Raw genomic sequence first — 21,172 nt, forward strand, 5'->3', positions numbered from 1 at the left:
TCTGCTGTAAGTTACTAATATGTTAAGCCTGCTTATAATATGCCTTTTATGTTGTTGCGATCAAATTATGAATGTGAATTATAGACTTGGCGAGGCATTCTTTGGAAGAGAAATACTTTAGCTGCAAAGTGATTACACAAAAGTAATCTCATAAAGTGATATCACTTATGTGATTTGACGTAGTTCAGATTGTAAAATTACTTTTGTGATAAAGTAGATTTAACATATCTTTATTTTGTGATTTAATTTTTACGTAATCCGTCTGTCTGTAGTACTTCTTTAGTTAGAATTCCATCTTAATGTTTTATCTTCAATATGAACAACCTAATAAACCAACTGGGTCTTCTCCTCTTAAAGAATGACGGTTCTTGATGTGGCTCGATACCTTCTATCAATTCCCATAATTGTGTTATGCAATTTTTAGTAAAACTTCTTTCATTGTGATGGCTCATTATCTCCCTCCCATCTGCCTTGGCTTGTGGCTCTTAATAATTTGCTTTGATTGAAAGATGGCTGTATATGGCTGCTTCTCCATGGACAGATGCAGTTGGTGATTTCTAGCCATTACTACCTTTATTCTGCGTGTCTTAATCGATTATGCTATTGCTAGGTGCCATGTTCCCCATGTCTTTGTCAATGACCCCAAAATATGAGTACTAAGGTGTGTTTGGATGCCGGAATAATTTTAAATGATTTGAGTTTATTTATAAAAGGTAATATTTTTGTGAATTTTATAAAGATGTATTTGAACGTAAATAAGTTAAAATGTGTTTTAGGGCTAGCTTGGATAGTGGAGTATTTTATTCTTTGAGAATATTTTACCATTATTCATTATTCATCATTACTTTTTACATGTTTTTTACTATTTTGTATTTCTGTTTATTACTATTTAATATTTTTTTATTTTTTTTATTACTATTCACAGAATATCTAACATTACCTCAATACTCAAACCCAACCTAAATCATGAAATTAGTTGAGATGGGTTTAAATTTTTTTATGAGAAGTTAAAAAAATAGTAAATCTCATTTATCGTTATTTTGAGATGTGAGTTGGGATCATTTAACCAATCAAATATAGCTTAAACCATTTAATTTTGAAGTTTTTTTTTCTCCCATGCATCCATGTTGGAGTAGATCAACTGGTTAATATTAAGTGCGATTGTGCATATTTTTTTTTTTATTTGGGGTGGAATCTTTTCGATCGCAAGGATTCTGAGTAAAATAATAAAAAAAAAAAAAAAACTCAAATTGAGAACTTCCATGTTAATTTAGCTTGATTGGTGCCAAGGAATGATCCGGTGATGCCGATTAAGGAGAGTTTCACAACACGGATTGTGCCCTAGAAAAGGGAGTGAGAACAAAAAATAATAATTTAGCAAAAAAAAAAGGGATAAGTGTGATTGAAGAGTGAAAAGACGTAGGACATGACTCCACTTGTTATGAAGCTCAGGAATTTTAATATTCCTCTGCACGTAGTCATTTACCACTTAGGTGAGGTGGATCATTGATCCTTTATATCGACTCCTTTTTCTTTATTTCCTAAGCTATAAAATATGTTAAAAGAGTGTATCGAAGTAAAGCCAAGCTGGAAGAAGCAATATTTGACTCGATTCACTGCCCAAATGCTCGAGTTTTAACTTTTAAGTAGGACCTATTATTAAAAGAAAAAAACTTTTAAGTAGGACCTACACCGTTGGTTTAGGGGTTACTTTATAAAATTATGAGTTTTGTTAAATATAAATAAATTCGTGTATCAATTTGTTACTAATTATTTTTTTTAATTTAAAAAAATATAAAAAAACTTTTGAGGAAAGAAAAAAATCTCATATCTCATAAAAATTATTTTTATCTTCAATTTATATCATTTCATTAAATATATATCTTTTATATCAATTTCGATACCCAAATTGATATATAAATTCTGATTGTAATAAAATTTTTCCTTTTATTATTATTATTATTATTATGTATCTATTTATCTTGTATTTGAATCAGGTGTGGGTGGCGGGTGGGTTACTGCAACCAGTCTGTTGACTCTGTTCACCCTCGCTTGGGTCGGCACAAGGCCGGTGTGCGGGTGGAGCCTCGCACGATTTCGGGAGCCAGCCATTGGGCCTGAAATTTACCGCGTATTTTGTTGTTAAAAGAGCCCTCCCCCCAACAACCTCATGGTCTCTCTCTCACCCTATCTCTTTCTTCTTTCAATCTCTTTTCCTCAAATCTTGATACATCATTTATAATCTTTTATTCAAATAAACTTTATAAATAAATGGAAAATACACACAATTTAAAGCTGTGCAACATTTTGAACTCGTTTAGAGCACTTATAATGAGTTAGTAATAGATAAAATATAGCTAAAATTTGACTAGCTAGCTCAAAACACAACTCATAACAAACTCAATTAATCTACAATAAATTTAGCTGGTCAAATATAACCAGAAATTGGCTAGCCAAGTATTTTTTCGTTATTTTTTTTTTTCCGGCCATCTCATTTTGCTATTATTTCCTTCTGCTTCTCTCATTTCGCACGGTTTGAGCCATTTCAATTGTTGCAGGTGAAAAAAATAAAAAATAAAAATTGTTGAGAGACCTGTTATTTATTTTTATTTTGGAAAAAACAAGTTTGTGACTTATTGGTAAATATTCAGGGAGTCATGTTTTTTAATTTGAAATTGAATGCCAATACTCGCATAAAACTAAAAAAATATGAGTTTATAGTTTCTAATTTGGGATTGTTTAAATTTATTGACTAGAATTATCTATAAGATCTGGGTGAATTTATTATCTATTTATATATATGAAAATTATAAATGAATATTTAAATGAAATAGCGATAGATTCATAGAGCTTGTTATTTAGTATTGTTGAAAAGTAATAAACTACTTTAAAAAAAGTGAATTTTTTAATAAATTTTGATTAAAATATAATTAGGACACTGCTAATGCTCTTGGTACTTTAAAATCAAATCATTAGTTTCGCCCGCTCTTCATAGAGTTCAAAGAACTACCTACAGACAGGAGAATCTGTCCAAAGGCAATGTCATGCAGTTTAGTAACAAAATGGGGTCAATAAAGATAAAGTTGCAGTAATTTCATAACTTTTCCTCCCAGAGAATAAAAGCGTACACTCGTACAGGCATTTGCTGCATGCCTTCGAGGTTCCTCAAGAACAGGTAGATTCTCTTCGAGGTTCCCTTTGAAAAGAATGAAGAAAAATATAGAAAAATATAAGTCCACGAGTTTTGCCTCCTTCCTTCCCTTTGAGATTTCCTTTTTTTTTTTTTTTTTACCCCCTCAATTCAAAAGCTAAGGCGAAGATGGAGGAAGAGCACGTCTGCGCCTGCTTCTGTTTCTGCTTCTTCCCCTGCGGATTGTAGAGCTGGAAGGAGACAATGAAGAAGAGGAAGAAGAGTTGGAAGAAATGACTCTGTTTGAGTCGCTTGTGACTTTCTTCTTCTTATCTTCTTCTTCTTCTTCTTCACATGGCTTGTCTTCGATTCTATGATGCCTTACTTTAGTTGAATTTAGAGTTGCTGGAATAACACATTTGCAAAGAAATCCTATAAAAAGAAGTATCCTCATTAATTTTGGAACCCAAAACAAAATAAACTCAAAGCAAGAGTGTTTAAAAGCAGCTTATTTATGAAGAAATATAAGTCTATCTCGAATGCTACTCTTCATTATAATTTATCATTCCAGTAGCTCTTTATGCATTTCAAGTCTCAACCACTTGAATCAAAAACCCGAAATTGAAGCAAAGGTGAACCTCTCCATTGCATCTACTGCAACAAAGTGAAAAACCCAAAACATTGACTGAAGTTAAAGAAACAAAAACAAAAACCCAAACAGGGTCTTACCAATTCTAGCAAGCCGATTGACCCAACTTGGGATTGGATTTCCAGTGAGCCTAACACAAGCATCATTGCAAAAATGGTTGCAGTTTTTGGAAATCAAATTATATGCATTCCCTCGATACTCACCTGCCAGCTCCTCCATGACTGCCCTCACCTCCGCCTGCTCCATACTCGTTTTTCCAATCAAAATTGTCTTCCTATATGTAAATCCTTCGCATTTTTTTGGTTCTCCTTCAAAAATTCCAGTTGATGGATACCCATGAGCTCCAAATGCATACTCAATACCATGGACTGAAATATACCCAATACAAAGCCTTAATAGAACGATATAATATACAAGCGGTTCATCCAGCAAAAACCCAGAAGAGAAAATTGAGGAAATATACAAAAGATTGAAAATAAAGAAGAAGATTCTCTGTTTATGTTTGATTGCTGATAGATTTATAGAAAGCAGAGCAAAAAAGAAATAACTTTATTTATCCCGGCGTTGAAGGTTAAGAAAGTTTTAGTACTCTCATCAGACATCTCATATGTTTATTCGTCCTGTTGAGAATACATTAGACCGTCTTTCCATGGCTATCACAACACAAAACATCCAAAACTCAATCCTGTAACACCTTTTTTCTTGCATTTTCTCATCATCCAAACAAGACACAATAAACTATCCTCTATACTCCAAGCTGTAAATCCAAACGGTAACAGCTAATAAACTAAAATGATCAAAACCAGAATAAAAAGACGAGATAAAGATCAGACAAGCAATCTGGGCTTGGGAAGCTAACCGAAGCGTAGATCTAACTAACAATGCACACCGCCAACTTCATCATCAAAGTTCAATCTATGAAAAACAACCTCAAAGAGGACCAAAACATCTGAAGCAGAAAAAGAAGAAAGAAAAACAGTACCGTCACTGACCTTGTACACCAGAATGGTACGCTCCAAGGCCAAACCAATAGGCATACCCATTGATGGGCGTCAGATCGTACACATTGAGGTAAACCGGCACCGTTCCCGCTTCGTTTTCCCTCGAAGCTTTTGTACACAACATGGTTTTCAGGATCTTACTGCATGAACATTCATGTTAAACGCGCCCCCTGTTTTTTTCTCAGTTATAAAAACCAATACAAAATCCTGAAAGGAGAAAAATATTATCTTTTTTTTCTTCTATTTAAGGGAATCAAAACTTTCTGCGAGCCGTTCCCCCGGCGGTGAATTTATTTTTGGGATATGGTTGATATATAAATCTGGGTTTGTAGATAAATGGCCCTGATGTTGAGGATTGTTTTAACACTCTGAGCTGGGTCGGAGCCTACTTAAAAAGGAGTTCGAGATTCTGTGATAAAGTAACGTTTAGAGCATCTCCAACAGGCTATACAAACAGAGACTATAAAATTCATTATCACGAGTCTTTTCAGATGACGGTTCATAATAATATTTTTCTTTGAAGAAAGTATGGAGAGTCTATAATATCAGTTGTCAATGTTTTCAAGGGTAAGATTTCAGCAATTAATTGAGAGGGTAGGATGTCATAATTAGGACTGATAATTTTTTGTATGCATTTCGTTAATATGATTTTGACTTTACACAAAATTCTAACTAGTAGTCTAAGCTCGTTTTGCAATTTGTTCACCCTTTAACATCCAACCGTTGAGATGAAAAGCAGACTGGATATGCTTGAGGAAGCAGGCCAGGCCAGGCCAAGCCGTAAAGGGAAATGTGGTTGAAAACTAGGAAACAAGGTGTCAAAAATGCAGTAAAAAACTAGAAAGATTGTAGTGAGAAAGAAGGATGTTACGACGACCGACACCAACAGTACATCAGAACCGAACAACGTTGATAAACAAGAGTTTGTGGGACTGAGACCAGGTTTGGGCTAAAGAGAGGATCAGCGATCAGTTCCTATTGCTTCCCTGCAATATCAGATTCGCAAGACCCAAAATTAAGGGAGGGGCTTCTCAAGATGCTTTAAAAGTTGGACATGAATGAAAGAGATCGGTTTTAGTCTCAAGGCAAAGCAGGTTGGCCTGAATCAGTGAGTTGAAACTTGTTGGCAGCTGAACCTCCTCTCCTTACTTGTTCGGGTGATTTCAAACAAATAACCCAAGATGTTTGCAAGCAATCGGTATTGAGGCTTGAGCCCATTGCATGGCATCCGACTAAATGTCATATGGGCTGCTGTAGTATGCTTTGGCAATTTAGCCACCAAAACGAAGCTGGTTGTTGACCTCAACTTTCACCTACTTATACAAAACTCTTAATTTATTGAAAACAAGAAAGAGTTCATATATATTTATGTGGAGTTATTCTATTTAATTAAATAAATAATTAACAAAAAATTATATATACCTTACAACACATTTCTATTTAATTTTTTTTAATACTTAAATATATGCTTTAAAAAAATAAAAATAACAAATTAGAATGTGATATAAGACTTTAGTGTAACGTAAATAAATAATACGTACGCGGGTGCGTAAAAATTTACGATTCTGCGCTTCTTCTATGTACCAAAACCCCCAATATGCTCTGCTTAAACCCTAATCCGTGAACCTTCGCTCTCCCACCCTTGCATTTCACTTCACTTTGCCACAACGACGATAAGAAGTCCTTCAATGGCACGTCTAATCCGACCCTTTTTTAGAAAAACCCTTTCTTCTTCTTCTTCTTCCGGGGCCCTTCTAATCTGCCGTCTTCAGCCACTACCACAAGAACCCCATCTCAAAACTATTGGAAATTCTCTGTTTCAAACCCAACATAGAACTTACATCACAGAAATGCGCAAATCGGCCTTCGAAGCAAACATTCTCAGACTCCTCCGCAACGAGATCCAATACGAGCTCGAACGCTCCCCTCCCACGCAGGTTTTTTTTTTTTTCCTGATTTTTGTGAATCTGTTAGTTTAGCAAGCTAATGGGTCCCCATAAAAATTACAAGAATTTTTTAGTTGAGGGAATATGTGAAAGAAGTAAATTTTTTTTCTTTTTTTTTTAAATTAAGTATTAAGTATTAAGTTTTGGTGTCTGAGACCTAGCGGGCTTGATTGGTTCTCTGGGATAAAATTTCGAATAGATTTTAACTGAATTTTTCTTCTATTCATGTTTAATAAATGAAAACCCTTCAATTTTTTCCGGAATTGTTGCGTCCTAGAATTTTAAAACCGCATAACCGCAACGGTCTCTTTTTTATTTAATGTTCTCCTAATTACTTTGCAGCAATCAAATAGAGCTTGAGAGTATATACTTGTTCTTTGGAAGCTTGTTATGAAGCCTGTGCTTTGGTTGGTTGATGAGATTTTACTTGAATTAGAACTTTTTGATTGACGGGACTGGCACTAAGCTAATCTCCTGCCTACATGAGCCTAGATACAATATTATTCCCATAGTTCTATGAATTATGTTTTCTGCTATGGTCATAATTTTATGTTATTTTTCACTCTCCTAGTTGTTTTTACAGTAATCTACACATCAAACTCCAATCTTACTTTCATCCTATGTACAAAATGTGGCACTTTTATCGCCCTTGGATCATTTTTTATTTTCTAAAAGAAAAATTCAAAAGGTTAATGATAATGTCTACTCATTATAGTGGGATAGATGTGGGATAGGAGTGTGGTATGTAGAATTTTCCTTTTACTAGCGAAACAGGTAGTTAAAGAATTTTTCATATCTACTGATAAAAAAAAAAAAAGGTAAAGAATTTTTCGTATTTATTTTCTTCTTGGTTTCTTGAGATTTTTTTCCTGAATAGTTTCACTCGATTAAACATAGTCACTGGTTTCTTGGCTTTAATACTTAATTATGTTCTCATGCGACAGCCCGTTGCAAAATTTGATTCATTCACAGTTGATTCCCGGCCTGGAGAGCAGTGGATTAGATTGAAAAGAAAAATGGGAGATGAAGACATTAAAGTGGAAGTCACCATGTTCGATGGAGCCATTCCTACTGCAAAATCAGGCGGTGGCACTGGGGAGGAAGTCCAACTTCACATTACCTTGATTGTCAATATCAGTAAATGCAAAGATGTTGATGTCTTGGAGATCACGTGCTCAGCTTGGCCAGATAGTATAGAGATTAACAGGCTTTTTATACGCCGCGGTGATAAGATGCCAGCTCAGCCTTATGTGGGACCTGAATTCAAGTATGTTGAGTTTTTTCTTGTTTGTTTTCTTTTGATATTAAGGAACTGAAGTCAGTGTGGTATTTTGAATTACAGGAGCCAGTAGAACAATGTGTCCTTTTAATTGAATGGAACATAGTGTGAATACTAGGGTTATAAATTTCAATTGTGTGCAGACCAGAACACTGCCATATAGCACCGAATCAGATATTATTTTACTTTGTTTTCACAGGACCCTAAGGTTGGGTTATAGAATTTTGGTCTGATTGTGTGGTTTTTTTGTGCTTGGTTGTTTACAGGGAATTGGATGATGAGTTGCAAGACTCACTTTACAAATTTTTGGAAGCAAGGGGTATAAATGATGAACTTGCTGTTTTCGTACATCAATACATGAAGAACAAAGATAAAACTGAGTTTATTAGATGGATGGAAACTGTGAAATCGTTCATTGAAAAGCAAGTGAAGTGATCTATGATTGGTTTTGCTATGCTGTCTGTGGATGAGATTGCTTCTTGGGTCATATGTGCATTTTTCCCATGGAAATTTCAATGTCGTATGTTGCTTATGGCAGCCGCCAATGAGGGACCTGCCACTGTGCTAGCATATGTGAGACGTCTGCTAAGCTTCATGCAGGAGTCATTTGAGTAACAATTTCGTCACCATGGAAGAAATTACTTGATTCTTTTGCCATGCCTATATGTTTATGACTAGAAAAAAAACTCTTTTAAGTGACGGTTAAGAGTTTTTAAGTGACGGTTAAGGATTAACTTGAGTTCCCTTATACTTGGGAGTATTGCCTTTCTAAATCTTGTTGGATTTGAAATACTGTGATTAATCTCTGTTTTGATTTCAAAATTAGACCCCTCAGCTAGACAGCTGCTCGCTGCAAACTGACAGCCAACCTTTGTAGTATGCTAGAATAACGTTTGTGTTTGTTTTGTAATGAAACTAGTAATCCTCTTTATTTTGAGCATGTTGGCTGGTCTGCATCAGGTTCCGCTGCCTCTCGTCCGACTATGGTTTTCAAGTCCCACAATTTCAATCGACCATGTGGCCTGTATGTATTAAAAATGCAGGTATAGTTTACAATATTATCGTACTGTATTAAAACATTTAGGTCATGTTTGGATAGTGAAGGTGTTTCATCTCATTATTACAGTTTTTTTAAAATTTTACTTAAAATATAATAAATAATTTAATTTTTTTAAATTTTAAAATAATAATAATATTAAAAAAATAATATTTTAATAATATTTTATTCAATCTTTTATCTCAACTTATCTCAATTCAGCAAGGGACATATAAGGTCTATCCAAAGGGTATGAATTTAGTCTGTTCCAGATTCAAACGCAAAAGTTAAATTAGGATTGCCGACAAAAAAAACAAAAGTATTTTTCTTTAATTATCATAAGATTGTAACTGAGAAGAGCACTAATTCCTGCTTTAATTTTTCCACCTAATTCCAGCAAAACGATAGCTCCACATCTTCCGAGTGTCTCTTTCCGACTGGTGTATTGAGCTGTTTCTTAATCCAAAGGCAAAAAGGAAGGCGCACGGTTTTTCAATGCTCAATAAGGTAAGGACTAAGGCAGTATAACACAAAAAATATTGACAGCCCAACTGGTTCACAACAAAGTGGCAAAAGCACCAGAACTTCATTTTCATTGACAAAGACTTGTATGGTTTTTTCTGTCATCCTTTGACAGCCCATCTTAGTGTTTGATTAGCATGATAATTAACTGTCATATAACCAGATTTCCGTTACTATTTTAACATATTAAATCTAGGAGATCTTGTTGCATTATGATTAGCATGATATTACATATGCTGTACAAATCAATAGTAAGTGGGTTCCATCTAGGGATCTTCTTGGTAAGAAAAAGACAATAAAGATTTACTCTTAAAATTTTAAGGCATTAATGTAATATACTACTAATTTGATGTGATAGCATAGCTGAGAGCCATCAATTATGTGCTTTATTTTAACTTATGGTCTATTGATTCAACTGCAACTGGGTCCAACAAGTTGTCACTCCAAAGAAATCACAACCGTTCGATAAGTAACAATAACATATGATCATCATGAGCCTCCAAACATGTGCATATTTTCTTGGACCATGCCCCCACGTACGTAGTAATTATAAGATGGATAAACCTTGAATGAAATGATGAAGGAGTCCCATGCCCCAACCCCAAGTTCAAATTTGAATCCCATGTAATTATTATAATTAATTAATCATCCAAGTTAAGAGTTTTTGAAATGGCATGGGTTAAAGGATATTCATTCATTCATTCATGGATTGAGTAGTCCTATAGTTCAACGGATAGATAGAAGTACTTTTACTGTATCATTGTGAAATAAAATGTTCAACGGCAAAAAGAACCAAGAAATAATGCCAAAAATACTTTTAAAAAACAGATATTTTCAAACTTGTTTGATGTCTCCATCTTACTTAAAAATCTCAGTTGATATCTTGATCAAGATATTGCGTCCAAAATTACAGCATGTTACTTATCCGCTTTTACCCGTGGAGTGTCAGATTTCATATGAAATTACGGAAAAGAGAGAATGGATTGGAACTTCAAAGAACATTGTTCATCACAAATTAAACAACTTCATTGTTTCAAGTTCGAATTAAGTCCAGTCAAACCCAAATAGAGGGTAATTCCAAGTCATGAAATTGCAACGCCGGCGGAAGTAGCTACCAAATCTCTTATTTTGCATTTACAGAGTAAACATAAATGGAAAAACGACTTCTAAAATCGATGAAGAAAAAGGGAAAAACTGGAAGGAAAAAAAAAAAAAAAACAAACAAGACAGAGATACAGAGAACTGGTTAGAGTTTAAGGGACAAGTCGAGCTTCTGCAACTCATCTTGTTTAGTCCTCCAATGGCTGTTAAGTGAAGAAAGACCAACACTATCCCACCAAAACCCTCCAATTCCCTCGGTCGCCGGAGAGAACTTCCGACTGCTATCGAGTCTTGCAGCCCCACCTATCTCAGACGACGACGGCGCCAGTACTGCTACTCCCGTGTGAAAATTCTCCGCTGCAAGCCGCCCAATGGCTGGCTGTTGATGATCAAAATGCTGTCTTGACCACCCCTTTTGGCCATAGAGATCATAAGGGGATCTAACAGTTGATGATTGATAGAATGGCTTATGAATCATGGAGTGCACCTGGATACCAAGAGGCCTATTGAAAGAGCCATGCAAAGGTAAAGACGCCATGATAGGGTATCGGTTTCCAAAAGCTGCACCTATTTTCTGACTTCTTTTTGCTAGTGTCCGCTCTCGTTTATGAGCATTTTGGTGCCCTCCCAGTGCCTGCGAGCTATAGAATTTTCTTTGGCAATAGTTGCATGAGAAAACCCGGGGCTCGTTTTCATGATAATTACCCCGATGATGATCAGGAGCGGCCGGAGAGTTTCTCGATGAGTTTCCATCGATGGAATCGACAAGATCATTGAGTTCTGGCTTCGACGACCCACGATTGAAATCCTTGCTGCTGAAGAGGCTTAGATCCAATACAAGATCAGGATTCGAGTCTAGTGTCAGGTTGTCTTGATCGTCTTGTTCTTGCTGGATTCCCTCCTGTGGGATTTCGGGTGAGTCATGTTTTGGGCATGATTGAGCCTCTGAAACAGAGATGATGGTTGAAGTTTTAGAGGAACGTGATTCTGTTGTACTCGGGAGGTCCATATGGAGAAAATGGTACTGCGTGAAAATTTGCCTCTTGGGGGATCGAAATTTTGAGTTTGCAAGCAACAAAAGATGAAATATTTATTGGTGTAGAGGTGTACGTACGGAAGACGTTTCACTGCTTTACAGTTGCAAGGTCTTAATAATAACCTAGGAATAGCTATTGCTTTGAAGAAATAAATAGCTATTATTTTTGGAAATGACACGAGTCTTTGATGTGAGCTGACACCATTCAGTTTGGAGTCTTAAGACCCATGAAATGTACCACTACTTTTCCTTCCATGCATTCATTCAGGTTTTATTTCTAATTATTCTGTTGTCTTCCCGAATCCCGGCCACTCGTCTCCTTGCACTTGTTGTCTTTTGGGGTCTACCCTCTTTTGGATAAGCAAAGACTGAAAATCCTAGGTGCCATAAATCTGCCTTTTTTCTGGATTCCAGAAATTATGTAGGCCTTGTGTAAGAATGGACGTGTCTTAGAAAAAGGTCATGTGGTTTTGTAAAGTTCCAACAGGGTTGAGAGGATTTGCTATATCTTCACAGAAACGATTCTGTCATTGTCCTCAACAATGGCTTATCGATCACATATAGAGAACACACATGTAGAAATATATATATATAATTTTAATTTTTATAATCATCTCATTATTTTATAATATGACATTAAATAATAAATTTATAAATAAAATATAATAAATAATTTTTAATCATCTAATGTCATATTATAAAATAATAAGAAGATGGTAATAAAAATAATGAGAAGATTATAATAAAAATGATGATAAATAAATTTTTATATATATGACGTCTTAATTGTCCATGATATTATTGCAGTTGTAATTTGCAATGCTTGAAAGAGTGTCTGCCTGCACATTTTAGTGAGCAAAAATAGCATTACAGCTAGCAATATCGGTTCGTGATTACCTCCACATTATTATTGTAAGTCCGTGTGGGGAACTTTGTACGTGTAAACTAGAAGAATGATGATCGATTACCATGACGATAGCAACATTAATATTATGAATTTATGATGGCTAAGAGAGACTGATGATGATGATGATTGAAGTACTGTAAGAATATATATCATCTGGCCGGTGGGGATTATTTGAAGTGGGGTTGGTTTGTGTCCATGCAGCTTCTTAACTGTCAGAGGGATGTAAAATAAGTATTTACGAAAAAATTTATAGACGTAATTTATCTCATCAAATTGGTTTAATAAGAGAAATTTATTCATTATTTATAAATATGTTCAAGATTTTATCTACAAATAATGTGGAATTATTCTTCAATACCCTTTCTCACGTGCAAACTAATATTTTTTCTGATTTTTGTTATGGGATAAGTAGTGTGAGTTTTTATTTGTACTATGAAAGACTCTGATACCATGAAGAAATTCATGGACCTAATTCATTTGATCAAACTGATTCAATAAGAGAGTTGTTCATTGCTTATAAATATGTCCAGGACCTTATCTACAAATAAGGTAGAATTATTCTTCAACATCTTTCATCCTTTATATATTGGAAATTTTTTGCACCAATTATATATATATATATATATATATGTTAATGATTTGATCATGAAAAAATATTCCTTTACTTTATACCGTACCTTTCTTTTAACCCCAATATGGATTTTGAATTTGAATAAAATATTTTACTGTACTTAGGAAAAAAATGAACTTTGTTTGATCGATCGGTCTCATGACTTGATTAATGCACGCCCCAATCTCAAAATTTACACCAAGTTTATCGTTTACCTTTTTCGATCGTGCCCGAGTACTAAACAAAGGTCATTATTTCGATATCAAAGAAGCTTGTGATCAGGATTGTTTTCATCTGAAGGCAGCCAATGCCATTTTCCCCCTCTCTGATCTCTGTGTGTGCGCGCGGGGCCACTAGATCAGGGATTGGAAACATTATTCAGTAAGTGTCATATCTAGTTAATTGATTCAAGTCTCATATCAAAGTTTTCCATTCCAAATGTTAGGTAAGGCTCCACTGTATAATAGAAATGATAGTTATAATTGTGAGTGTATAAGTACATTACAATTATTTTAAAAAAAGTGAATAAATATTAAATACACATAAAAATCTTATGTGTGGATTATTCTTTTTTTTCGAAATAATTACATAACGCTTGCATATTTCACGACTGTATGTAGCATTAGTCACTATATTATGCAATCAATATCTACTCATGATCTAATTCACAATATGTTATACTATTAAGAATAGAATACATATAATTAAATCTATATCTTCTCATCATCTTAAGTTTTTGGGATAAATGATATTATGTAGTAAAAGAGCAAAGGTCTTGAGTTATAACCCTTTTGAGAGTCCGAGACAACCCTATTAAATCTTGACAATTGCATAATCTTAGGAATCTGTTATAGTATATATATAGTCAAATATCCAATCATCAATATATATGACAGAAGCCGGAAAAAACAAAAGTTTCAATATATACTTTATGTGAGCATTCCTCCACACCCTTAATTTTAAACCTATCAGGTTGGCTTAAGAAGTAATTCTTTGACATTTGATGGATAAGTGAGAACCATATTTGTCGATCCCACAAGCCTTGTTTTTTCGTATTTTTGTAGTGTTATTTTTCTTCACGAGAAAGGAAAATGAGCAGGAAAAAGTATATTAGTTATGTCGGCATCGTTTAGAAATTCTTAGGGTGGAAGGGATGTAGAAAATATATTGCATTAAAGCCAGAAGAAGAAGAAGAAGGCAACATTCGGAAGCACGTTTTTTTTTCTTCTGATTGGAATGTGCGAGCTCCCCAAAGTTGACGCGCTGCATTACTTTTAAGATGAGAATAATCTTAAAATCATTTTATAAAAAAAATGTAATTTGGCTCGTGGAGACATAGATCATTGAGATTTTCAATTCTTTACCCAAATTCCGTAGTTAGATCAAAACTTTGTGGGTGATATGAGTTGGCATAGAGCAGAGTATTGAATCTATTGATACCCTCTCTCACTCTCTCTCTCTCTCTCGGCTGTGAGCTAATAGCCTGATACCATCATGGCAAACACATTCACACATCCCCGTGTGTCAAGTAGTACTAGATGAACAAATTGATGTTTTCGCATCCACGTGTGTCAAGTAGTACTAGATGAACAAATTGATGTAAGAAGCCTCGGAATTACTTTTTTTTTTTTTTAATACATTTGGGGTGAGGAGTTTCGAATCCAAAACCTCCATTTTGAAGGCTTGAGAATTATACCAATCCAGCTACAAGCCTTTGGCATGCCTCGGAATTACTCTTATCTAGTGCTATCCTGCTAGAAGACTATATATGAACGACCTAAAATCAAGTTCCCAGTGTAAGCCTTTCTTCCTTATTCTTCTTTGCATGAACCAGACAAACACAAAAAGAGATACTGGTGGATGAAGAAGATCTAGAAGGCAAGTCGTCATAGGCTTGCTCTGTCCAATCGGTCTGTACCCAAATCAAGTGATTTTTTTTTTTCTTTTTGGTCTGTTTGTCTCGAAAGTCGTATAGAATTTGCATCACTGCCTCACTCACATAAGAAATATATGGATTGCCACTCAAAAAAACGACAAATTATAGTCTTGACTCTTTTGTCTTCCTAGCTAGGTTTGGCTGCTTTCCATTTTCTCTCACATGCAATTGGAATTTGAGACCATCATTTCAGTAGAGTAGTAATTATGATATGAAAATCTCCAGCTGGATTCTTTGACCTAATTGCCATCCCGATCTTTGAACAATCGATGCTGCTTGATCTCTGACATGTACAATGTCTGAATGTTCAAATCCACCAAGGTCTCTCCAAGTTTCGTCTAGCAAAGTACCGCTATCGCTACTAGTAGTAGTGGGGAGATATTTGCCTTCCCATCGGGTAAGAAACCTTGCAAAGAAAGAACCTTCATTGTAGTTTTTTCATTTTATGAGAGAGATTCCAGTGATAATCATATCTCTCATAAAAACGGCCTTGGAAAACTAATATCAGTATTTAGTTCTGATCATTCTAGTATAAGGTATAATTGTGCAATCTTGCCCTCCACCCTTAATTACGGAGAGAGGAAATTTCATTGATCAATCCTCAACAAAGAAACAAAGAACCAAGCTTCTTGGAGAGAGGAACGAAAGGTACAAATTATGACAACATTATGATAGCCAGTGGTAATCCTGCTCAACATCTCTAATCTAGAAAGTATTGAACTTTACTGGACATTTGCATTCTGTTACAGATACGAATCAAGATATATAATGCACTACCCTTAAAAAAAATGTCACCTCAACAACATAAGACAGCTCCCCTCATCTGGACATAGAGGATCAAAGAATACAATAGTTTCACCACAAACGTGAAACACTTTAATGCTCATTCCTCATTTGCTCAACCAGTAGATAAAAATGAGAAACGTGCATACAGATGCAACAAGCGAAAGTATAATGGTTTCCATTGACTTTTTTCTCTTTATTGCGGAAAGAATACTGTTCACCTGCACCATCATGTCATAGTAGTGTATCAATATAACAACTGAGTACAAACAGTCAAAACCTTTTTTTTTTGCTTGAGCATGGTGTGTGCCATGTTATTGACCAGAGGTTGATGAAGAATTCAAATATCCAATAAAAAAATATTATCTAACATGTTGCAAATTGCCCATAAGATGATCTCATCCTGTTACGTTGCAGATTGTGAAAATAAGCTCCTTAAATTTGCCCGCACATGATAAAATGCTTCTTATTGACTCGTGTCATTTCCATGGTGGTGGGCCTTACTTTTGTGCAATGTACTCAATCTCGTCAATCTTAATTCATTCTTCATAGTTTATGTGCTATGTAAATAACAAAAGTAAATTCCATTTCTTGAGGCACCTCAATGAGTTCTATCATGGCAGCCCTCCCAAACAAAACACATGCACACCAAAAAAAAAGGGCTAACCCACCTATATGAGTTCCAAGAAGTATCTACAACCGCATCAGCAAAAGTCTACATACCGTTGGGAGATGGCTGCTAACATTGCTGAGCTTTGAGTTGATGCCACCAAAACTCGAATGTTGGAGGACAAGTGCGCCCAGTGTTGCTTGAGCTTGAGAAATCACAGTATCCATCTATATCATGGCAAGGGCAGGGAATTCAGTAAAAAGGCAGAAGATGTAAACTACAGTTCTTCATATTTGTTTCTTCCCCTTAATTAAAACTAATCACCAAAATAAAATCATTTTACAAATTTTTTTGTGATCTTTCCATGATAGAACTATATCATGGCAACCATTCCAAAATGTTATAAGACCCAAGTACGTGTGGATTCTCTTTTTATAGCATGGATACAATTTTGTGGGATTCCTACTTTACCGAGTGTACTACTGACTTATGATGTGTTTGCTATTCTAAACATGCATAAGTATCACATTTGGTATTATTTTAATTTTTACAAAAAAAATATTATGTCACAAACAGGAAAAAAAACAGACACTAAAAAAGTAATGATGTGACCATTCCATCTCATCTTTGACAAGACAAGAACAGTACATATATTCCTAGGTTAATTAAAACTCAAAACTTACTAAAACAAATTTTTTTGTAAGTCAAAATTTATTAATATCAATAGGCGTAACCAAGTACACTAGGTGTATACAAGAGAGAACATCTAGCCCATATAGAATACCCCTAATCACCGGTAACAAATACTAAACTTAATAAAAACAATACTAAACATCGGATGTGAGATGGATACATACATGTAACAATTCTAAAAACAGAGAAACAAATAGTGTTACTGAAGCAATCAGACTGACAATTCCATTTCATCTAAAATAAGAAAAATTTAGAAGATATATCGTTACGATCAACAGCCACAAGGCACGTTGACCCTAAATAGAACTTAATGTAGAAATCAACCCATCCTAAACCTGCCACATTGGAAGAATTCGGATTTATATTTGAATTAGGATTTGGATTTCATATTAACCATGATTTCAAATCCAAGACTAGGGCTTGGATTGCCAGATCAGTTCCACATTCCCTTAAAAGCATAGGCAAAAAAAATGGGAGCAATTTGTTTCATTATAAAATCATTTAATTATAAATCCCAAGGCTCATCCACCATGCATAAGGTGCAGTGCTGAAGTCTAAAATGGATTCAAAAGAATGCAATCATTAACTCTAAATTCTTATCTCATCATTACAACTTTATCAAATCTTCATACAAAATATAATAACCAATTTAACTTTTTCCCTACTTTTTCAAATCTCAAAATAATAATAATATTAAAATATAATATTTTAATATTTAATCTTAAAACTCAAAATTCTTATCTAAGAATTCTCAGTGACCAAGCAGAACCAAAGGTACCAACATATATATATATACCTATAATCTATATATATTCAGGCACAAATTGAAGCATGGAAAGAAAGAGAGTGAAGGTTTGCATGAAATAGTTGGTATTTCTAAAACAATCAATATATCACGTAACGTGTTTGCTCCTGTGTTAGTTCCTCATTCTCAAAGCAACTCCTAAATTATACAACTGATTCAATCTAAGTCTCCAACTTCATCTAGAACTTAAAAAATGCATCTAATAGAATACACACACACAAAGAATAAGAAGGGGTACCACTGTACTCAACAGTACCTGTCCTGTACTTCGGCTAATAGATGCATGCTCTTTTAGGAGGGCTTGCTCAGCAGAACCAACACTGTCTTCCAAGTCCAATCTTGAGCAATCAAACTCTCTAAAATCCTCAAGGAGTGAAGCATGTTCTTGCTTAGCTCTGAGGCTTGAGCGGAGACGATAAAACTCCTGCACTTCAATAATGTCTACAAGAAGTTGGTGTCTGATAGGTTCAATCTAAGTGAATTACGCACTATAACTCACAGAAAAAAGAAAGAAAGTAGAAGTGATGGAGAATATTTACAGAAGAAGATGAAGCAGAAGAATAGAGGAACTAGACCAGCGGCTTCACTGGCTCCTACATAGCATGAGGCCAAACTCAAAAACAACATTTTTTCTTAAGAGGAATGGGAATTGTGAAGCAGGGAAAGGAAAGATACATGTATTACAACACTGTAAAGCAGGTCTTAGGAGGGAGGGAGGGGGAGAGAAAGAGAGAGAGAGAGAGAGAGAGAGAGAGAGGCAAGAACAAATATTTGTTATTCGCATTTCTTCAACCCAAGTCAACGTCTTAAATTTTCAAAAGAATTGAAAGGTTCAAGAGCTCATGAGACATAAGTGACAATGTATACCTCTTCTGAATTAATTTAAAACATCTTCGAGACCTCTTACACAGAGGCAGAAGGACCATGCTATGAAGTTTGACTCTAATTATTTCTGAAAAATGAAGTAAACATTGATTGAGAAGCCACACTACCTGAGTAAGATCTTGCAGAATCTCTTGATGCCTAGTCAAGGTGTGAGAAACCATTTCTGATCCCCCTGATGATACCCAAGCTTGCATCTGCGAAATTACCTGCTGGAGCTGTTTTAACAGTCGGTCTATCCCAGAGTCAAAATCATTCTCTGAAGTGTCAGTTTTTGCCATGCCCTTTGTAGAAACCACCTTACGATATGAATTCATTTGTTCTTCCAACTGAGCTTCAAGCTTCCGAGCCTGCAATCACAGAGGGATGAAATCCTCACTGGAAAAATTACATTTACCACCAAGCAAGAATTTAAGAAAAATAAAACGCACACAGTACAGCCCATGATGAATGCCCTGTTCAGTACATACAAAAATATTAATCGGCATATACGTTCTTAGAATTATGCGGTCCTATCATCTGAGATCTAATATGCTAAATTGTTTGTTCAAGCTTAAAATGAGACAGGAACTAAATCAGCAAAGAGAAATTGGGTTGAAGAGGTTGGTAGACAATGTAATTATAGCAAGAAAATTTTCATTTATTTGTCGATCTACCTTATTTTCCAATATTTGAGATGTTGCGGCCCATACATATAGACACGTTTATATGGCGAATGATTGCAACAATTAGGATCAGAGATTAAATTTGGACGACGAAAAGGCCATCTTTACCTAAAGCTTTTTATATATATGATAAGTTGATGATAAAATGTCCTTGCCATCAGTGGAGAAAAAAATAATCCCAGGTTTTAACAAATGACCAGGAAAATGGAAAAGTTCCCAAAGGAGAGAGATGCAACAATTTATTTTATTATAGGTATGGCGATGATTGAAGTAAAAATTAAGGAATCAGAAGCTGATCTCAGACATTCAATTTTCCACTCAGTAGAAACTCCAATTCCGGCTGCCGACAACCCGAAGGACAAAGTGACAAACAAAACAAAACAATCGAAGTTTAAACATCTGTACTCGCAGAGTTCCGAACTTCCTTATTATATATTTCCCAGCAATCAAGTAGAATTAAAGAAAATGATTAAAGGAGGAGATCAAATCGGACCTGTTTGCGAAGGGCGTCCCATGAGCTCGGCACATCCATCGTTCCTCCTAATCCTCCTCCTCTCTGGTATATTCTCCAAAGTTCCACTCCTCCCTCTTCTTCCTGTTTCTTGAATTTTTCTAAGATATTTGGATTTTTAAGGTTGTTTGGCGACGAAGACAGATTGCCTGCTTCTCTCATCGGCAATCAGCGATTTAACCAACCGAGTGATTACATGCATATGCGTTCTCCTCACTCCTTTGGTGCTAACGAAAAGGGTAAATGCTGCTCGGTCCCCTCACCCTTACCGCTAACTGCTTGATGATGTGGCATTGACACGTGGCGATCACGTGATTAAATAAAAAAATTCCAAAACCAGCTCGTTCCCATCTTCTTCATTCCGTCCAAGCAACTCGTCCCCTTCTGAAACTAACTCGTCCATTCCATCCAATCTTCAGCCAGCAACTCGACCAAGCAAATCGATCGGAAATCTAAAACCGAAAAAGCAATTGGAAGCCCCCCCTCCCTTTTCGACACCCTAGAGCCCCAAATCTGTGGTTCGTCCTTCCCACTCCGTCCGAGAGTGTGAAAATCTAAACCCAAGCAACAATCCCTCCGGTAACACTCCGTCCAAACCGAAGCAACCATCGCGTTAACAGTCCGTCCAAACACAAGCAGCTATCCCTCCCTAGAATCCGAGCATTTGGCGAGCAGGTTAGCTCTTTGTGAATGTATACCTGCTTCTATTGCTTCTTGATATGCATACTTGGCAAATGGGCATTGAAATAATGTTAGATTCATCGTGGAATTGCTAAAATTTTGCGTAAATTCTGGTTAACGTTCGAGTTTTTTGTATTCATTTTGGACTTTAGTATTCGTTTGAAAGTTGGAAAATTTAAGAATATTCACTACTGGTTGTGATTTTTGTAGATTAATGCCCTTCGGATTGCACTGAAAGCCTGATATGTCCCCGTAATGTACAAGTACATAATTCGTGGGACATACCAATCGGAAAGACGCAAGGAACGTACTGCGGAGGATGTAATCCTAGGCCCTTTTTTTCCCTCTCACATCGATCATCCAGCGGTGGTAATTTTTCGTTGGCCGAA

At 35.5% G+C, this 21,172-nt stretch overlaps 4 protein-coding genes across 7 annotated transcripts; 1 reads left to right on the forward strand and 3 right to left on the reverse strand.

Annotated features, from left to right (window-relative positions):
- Positions 1 to 3,050: 3,050 nt before the first annotated feature.
- LOC122301171 (deSI-like protein At4g17486) lies at positions 3,051 to 5,919 on the reverse strand. 3 transcript variants are annotated; one of them, XM_043112332.1, is made up of 3 exons: positions 4,772 to 5,919; positions 3,983 to 4,147; positions 3,051 to 3,562 (listed from the first exon to the last, which is right to left on the reverse strand). In XM_043112332.1, exons 1-3 carry the CDS (start codon positions 4,902 to 4,904, stop codon positions 3,309 to 3,311), a joined length of 552 nt encoding a protein of 183 aa, XP_042968266.1. In that variant the 5' UTR covers positions 4,905 to 5,919; the 3' UTR covers positions 3,051 to 3,308. The 3 variants fall into 3 exon arrangements, with proteins under 3 accessions (XP_042968266.1, XP_042968265.1, XP_042968264.1); XM_043112331.1 differs by having other exon boundaries at positions 3,860 to 4,147; positions 4,762 to 5,692; XM_043112330.1 differs by having other exon boundaries at positions 3,860 to 4,147; positions 4,772 to 5,311.
- A 382-nt stretch (positions 5,920 to 6,301) lies between these two features.
- Positions 6,302 to 9,984, forward strand: LOC122301172 (uncharacterized protein At2g39795, mitochondrial-like). 2 transcript variants are annotated; one of them, XM_043112334.1, is made up of 5 exons: positions 6,302 to 6,717; positions 7,671 to 7,993; positions 8,272 to 8,324; positions 8,966 to 9,048; positions 9,439 to 9,984. In XM_043112334.1, exons 1-5 carry the CDS (start codon positions 6,469 to 6,471, stop codon positions 9,550 to 9,552), a joined length of 822 nt encoding a protein of 273 aa, XP_042968268.1. In that variant the 5' UTR covers positions 6,302 to 6,468; the 3' UTR covers positions 9,553 to 9,984. The 2 variants fall into 2 exon arrangements, with proteins under 2 accessions (XP_042968268.1, XP_042968269.1); XM_043112335.1 differs by lacking the exons at positions 8,966 to 9,048; positions 9,439 to 9,984 and having other exon boundaries at positions 6,304 to 6,717; positions 8,272 to 8,964.
- A 727-nt stretch (positions 9,985 to 10,711) lies between these two features.
- LOC122295490 (zinc finger protein 1-like) lies at positions 10,712 to 11,806 on the reverse strand. Its single transcript, XM_043104529.1, has one exon. The coding sequence runs from the start codon at positions 11,671 to 11,673 to the stop codon at positions 10,810 to 10,812; it is 864 nt and encodes a 287-aa protein (XP_042960463.1). The 5' UTR covers positions 11,674 to 11,806; the 3' UTR covers positions 10,712 to 10,809.
- A 3,889-nt stretch (positions 11,807 to 15,695) lies between these two features.
- LOC122301175 (Golgi SNAP receptor complex member 1-1-like) lies at positions 15,696 to 20,784 on the reverse strand. Its single transcript, XM_043112338.1, has 5 exons — positions 20,085 to 20,784; positions 19,037 to 19,276; positions 18,301 to 18,468; positions 16,660 to 16,773; positions 15,696 to 16,157 (listed from the first exon to the last, which is right to left on the reverse strand). The coding sequence occupies exons 1-5, from the start codon at positions 20,262 to 20,264 to the stop codon at positions 16,044 to 16,046; spliced, it is 816 nt and encodes a 271-aa protein (XP_042968272.1). The 5' UTR covers positions 20,265 to 20,784; the 3' UTR covers positions 15,696 to 16,043.
- Between the last annotated feature and the right edge of the window lie 388 nt (positions 20,785 to 21,172).

Source organism: Carya illinoinensis, chromosome 2 (assembly GCF_018687715.1).
Source record: "Carya illinoinensis cultivar Pawnee chromosome 2, C.illinoinensisPawnee_v1, whole genome shotgun sequence".
Lineage (NCBI taxonomy): Eukaryota > Viridiplantae > Streptophyta > Magnoliopsida > Fagales > Juglandaceae > Carya > Carya illinoinensis.

Coding starts and splice junctions, on each gene's coding strand:
- LOC122301171 (XM_043112330.1), bottom strand. CDS start 4,904: ATGTTGTGTACAAAAGCTTCGAGGGAAAACGAAGCGGGAACGGTGCCG. Junction 4,148..4,771: donor GTACCATTCTGGTGTACAAG/GTCAGTGACGGT, acceptor GGTATATTTCAG/TCCATGGTATTGAGTATGCA. Junction 3,563..3,859: donor CAATCGGCTTGCTAGAATTG/GTAAGACCCTGT, acceptor TTCTTTTTATAG/GATTTCTTTGCAAATGTGTT.
- LOC122301172 (XM_043112334.1), top strand. CDS start 6,469: ATGGCACGTCTAATCCGACCCTTTTTTAGAAAAACCCTTTCTTCTTCT. Junction 7,994..8,271: donor TATGTGGGACCTGAATTCAA/GTATGTTGAGTT, acceptor GGTTGTTTACAG/GGAATTGGATGATGAGTTGC. Junction 9,049..9,438: donor TGTATGTATTAAAAATGCAG/GTATAGTTTACA, acceptor ACCTAATTCCAG/CAAAACGATAGCTCCACATC.
- LOC122295490 (XM_043104529.1), bottom strand. CDS start 11,673: ATGGACCTCCCGAGTACAACAGAATCACGTTCCTCTAAAACTTCAACC.
- LOC122301175 (XM_043112338.1), bottom strand. CDS start 20,264: ATGAGAGAAGCAGGCAATCTGTCTTCGTCGCCAAACAACCTTAAAAAT. Junction 19,277..20,084: donor GGGACGCCCTTCGCAAACAG/GTCCGATTTGAT, acceptor CTGTGATTGCAG/GCTCGGAAGCTTGAAGCTCA. Junction 16,158..16,659: donor TTAGCAGCCATCTCCCAACG/GTATGTAGACTT, acceptor ATGATGGTGCAG/GTGAACAGTATTCTTTCCGC.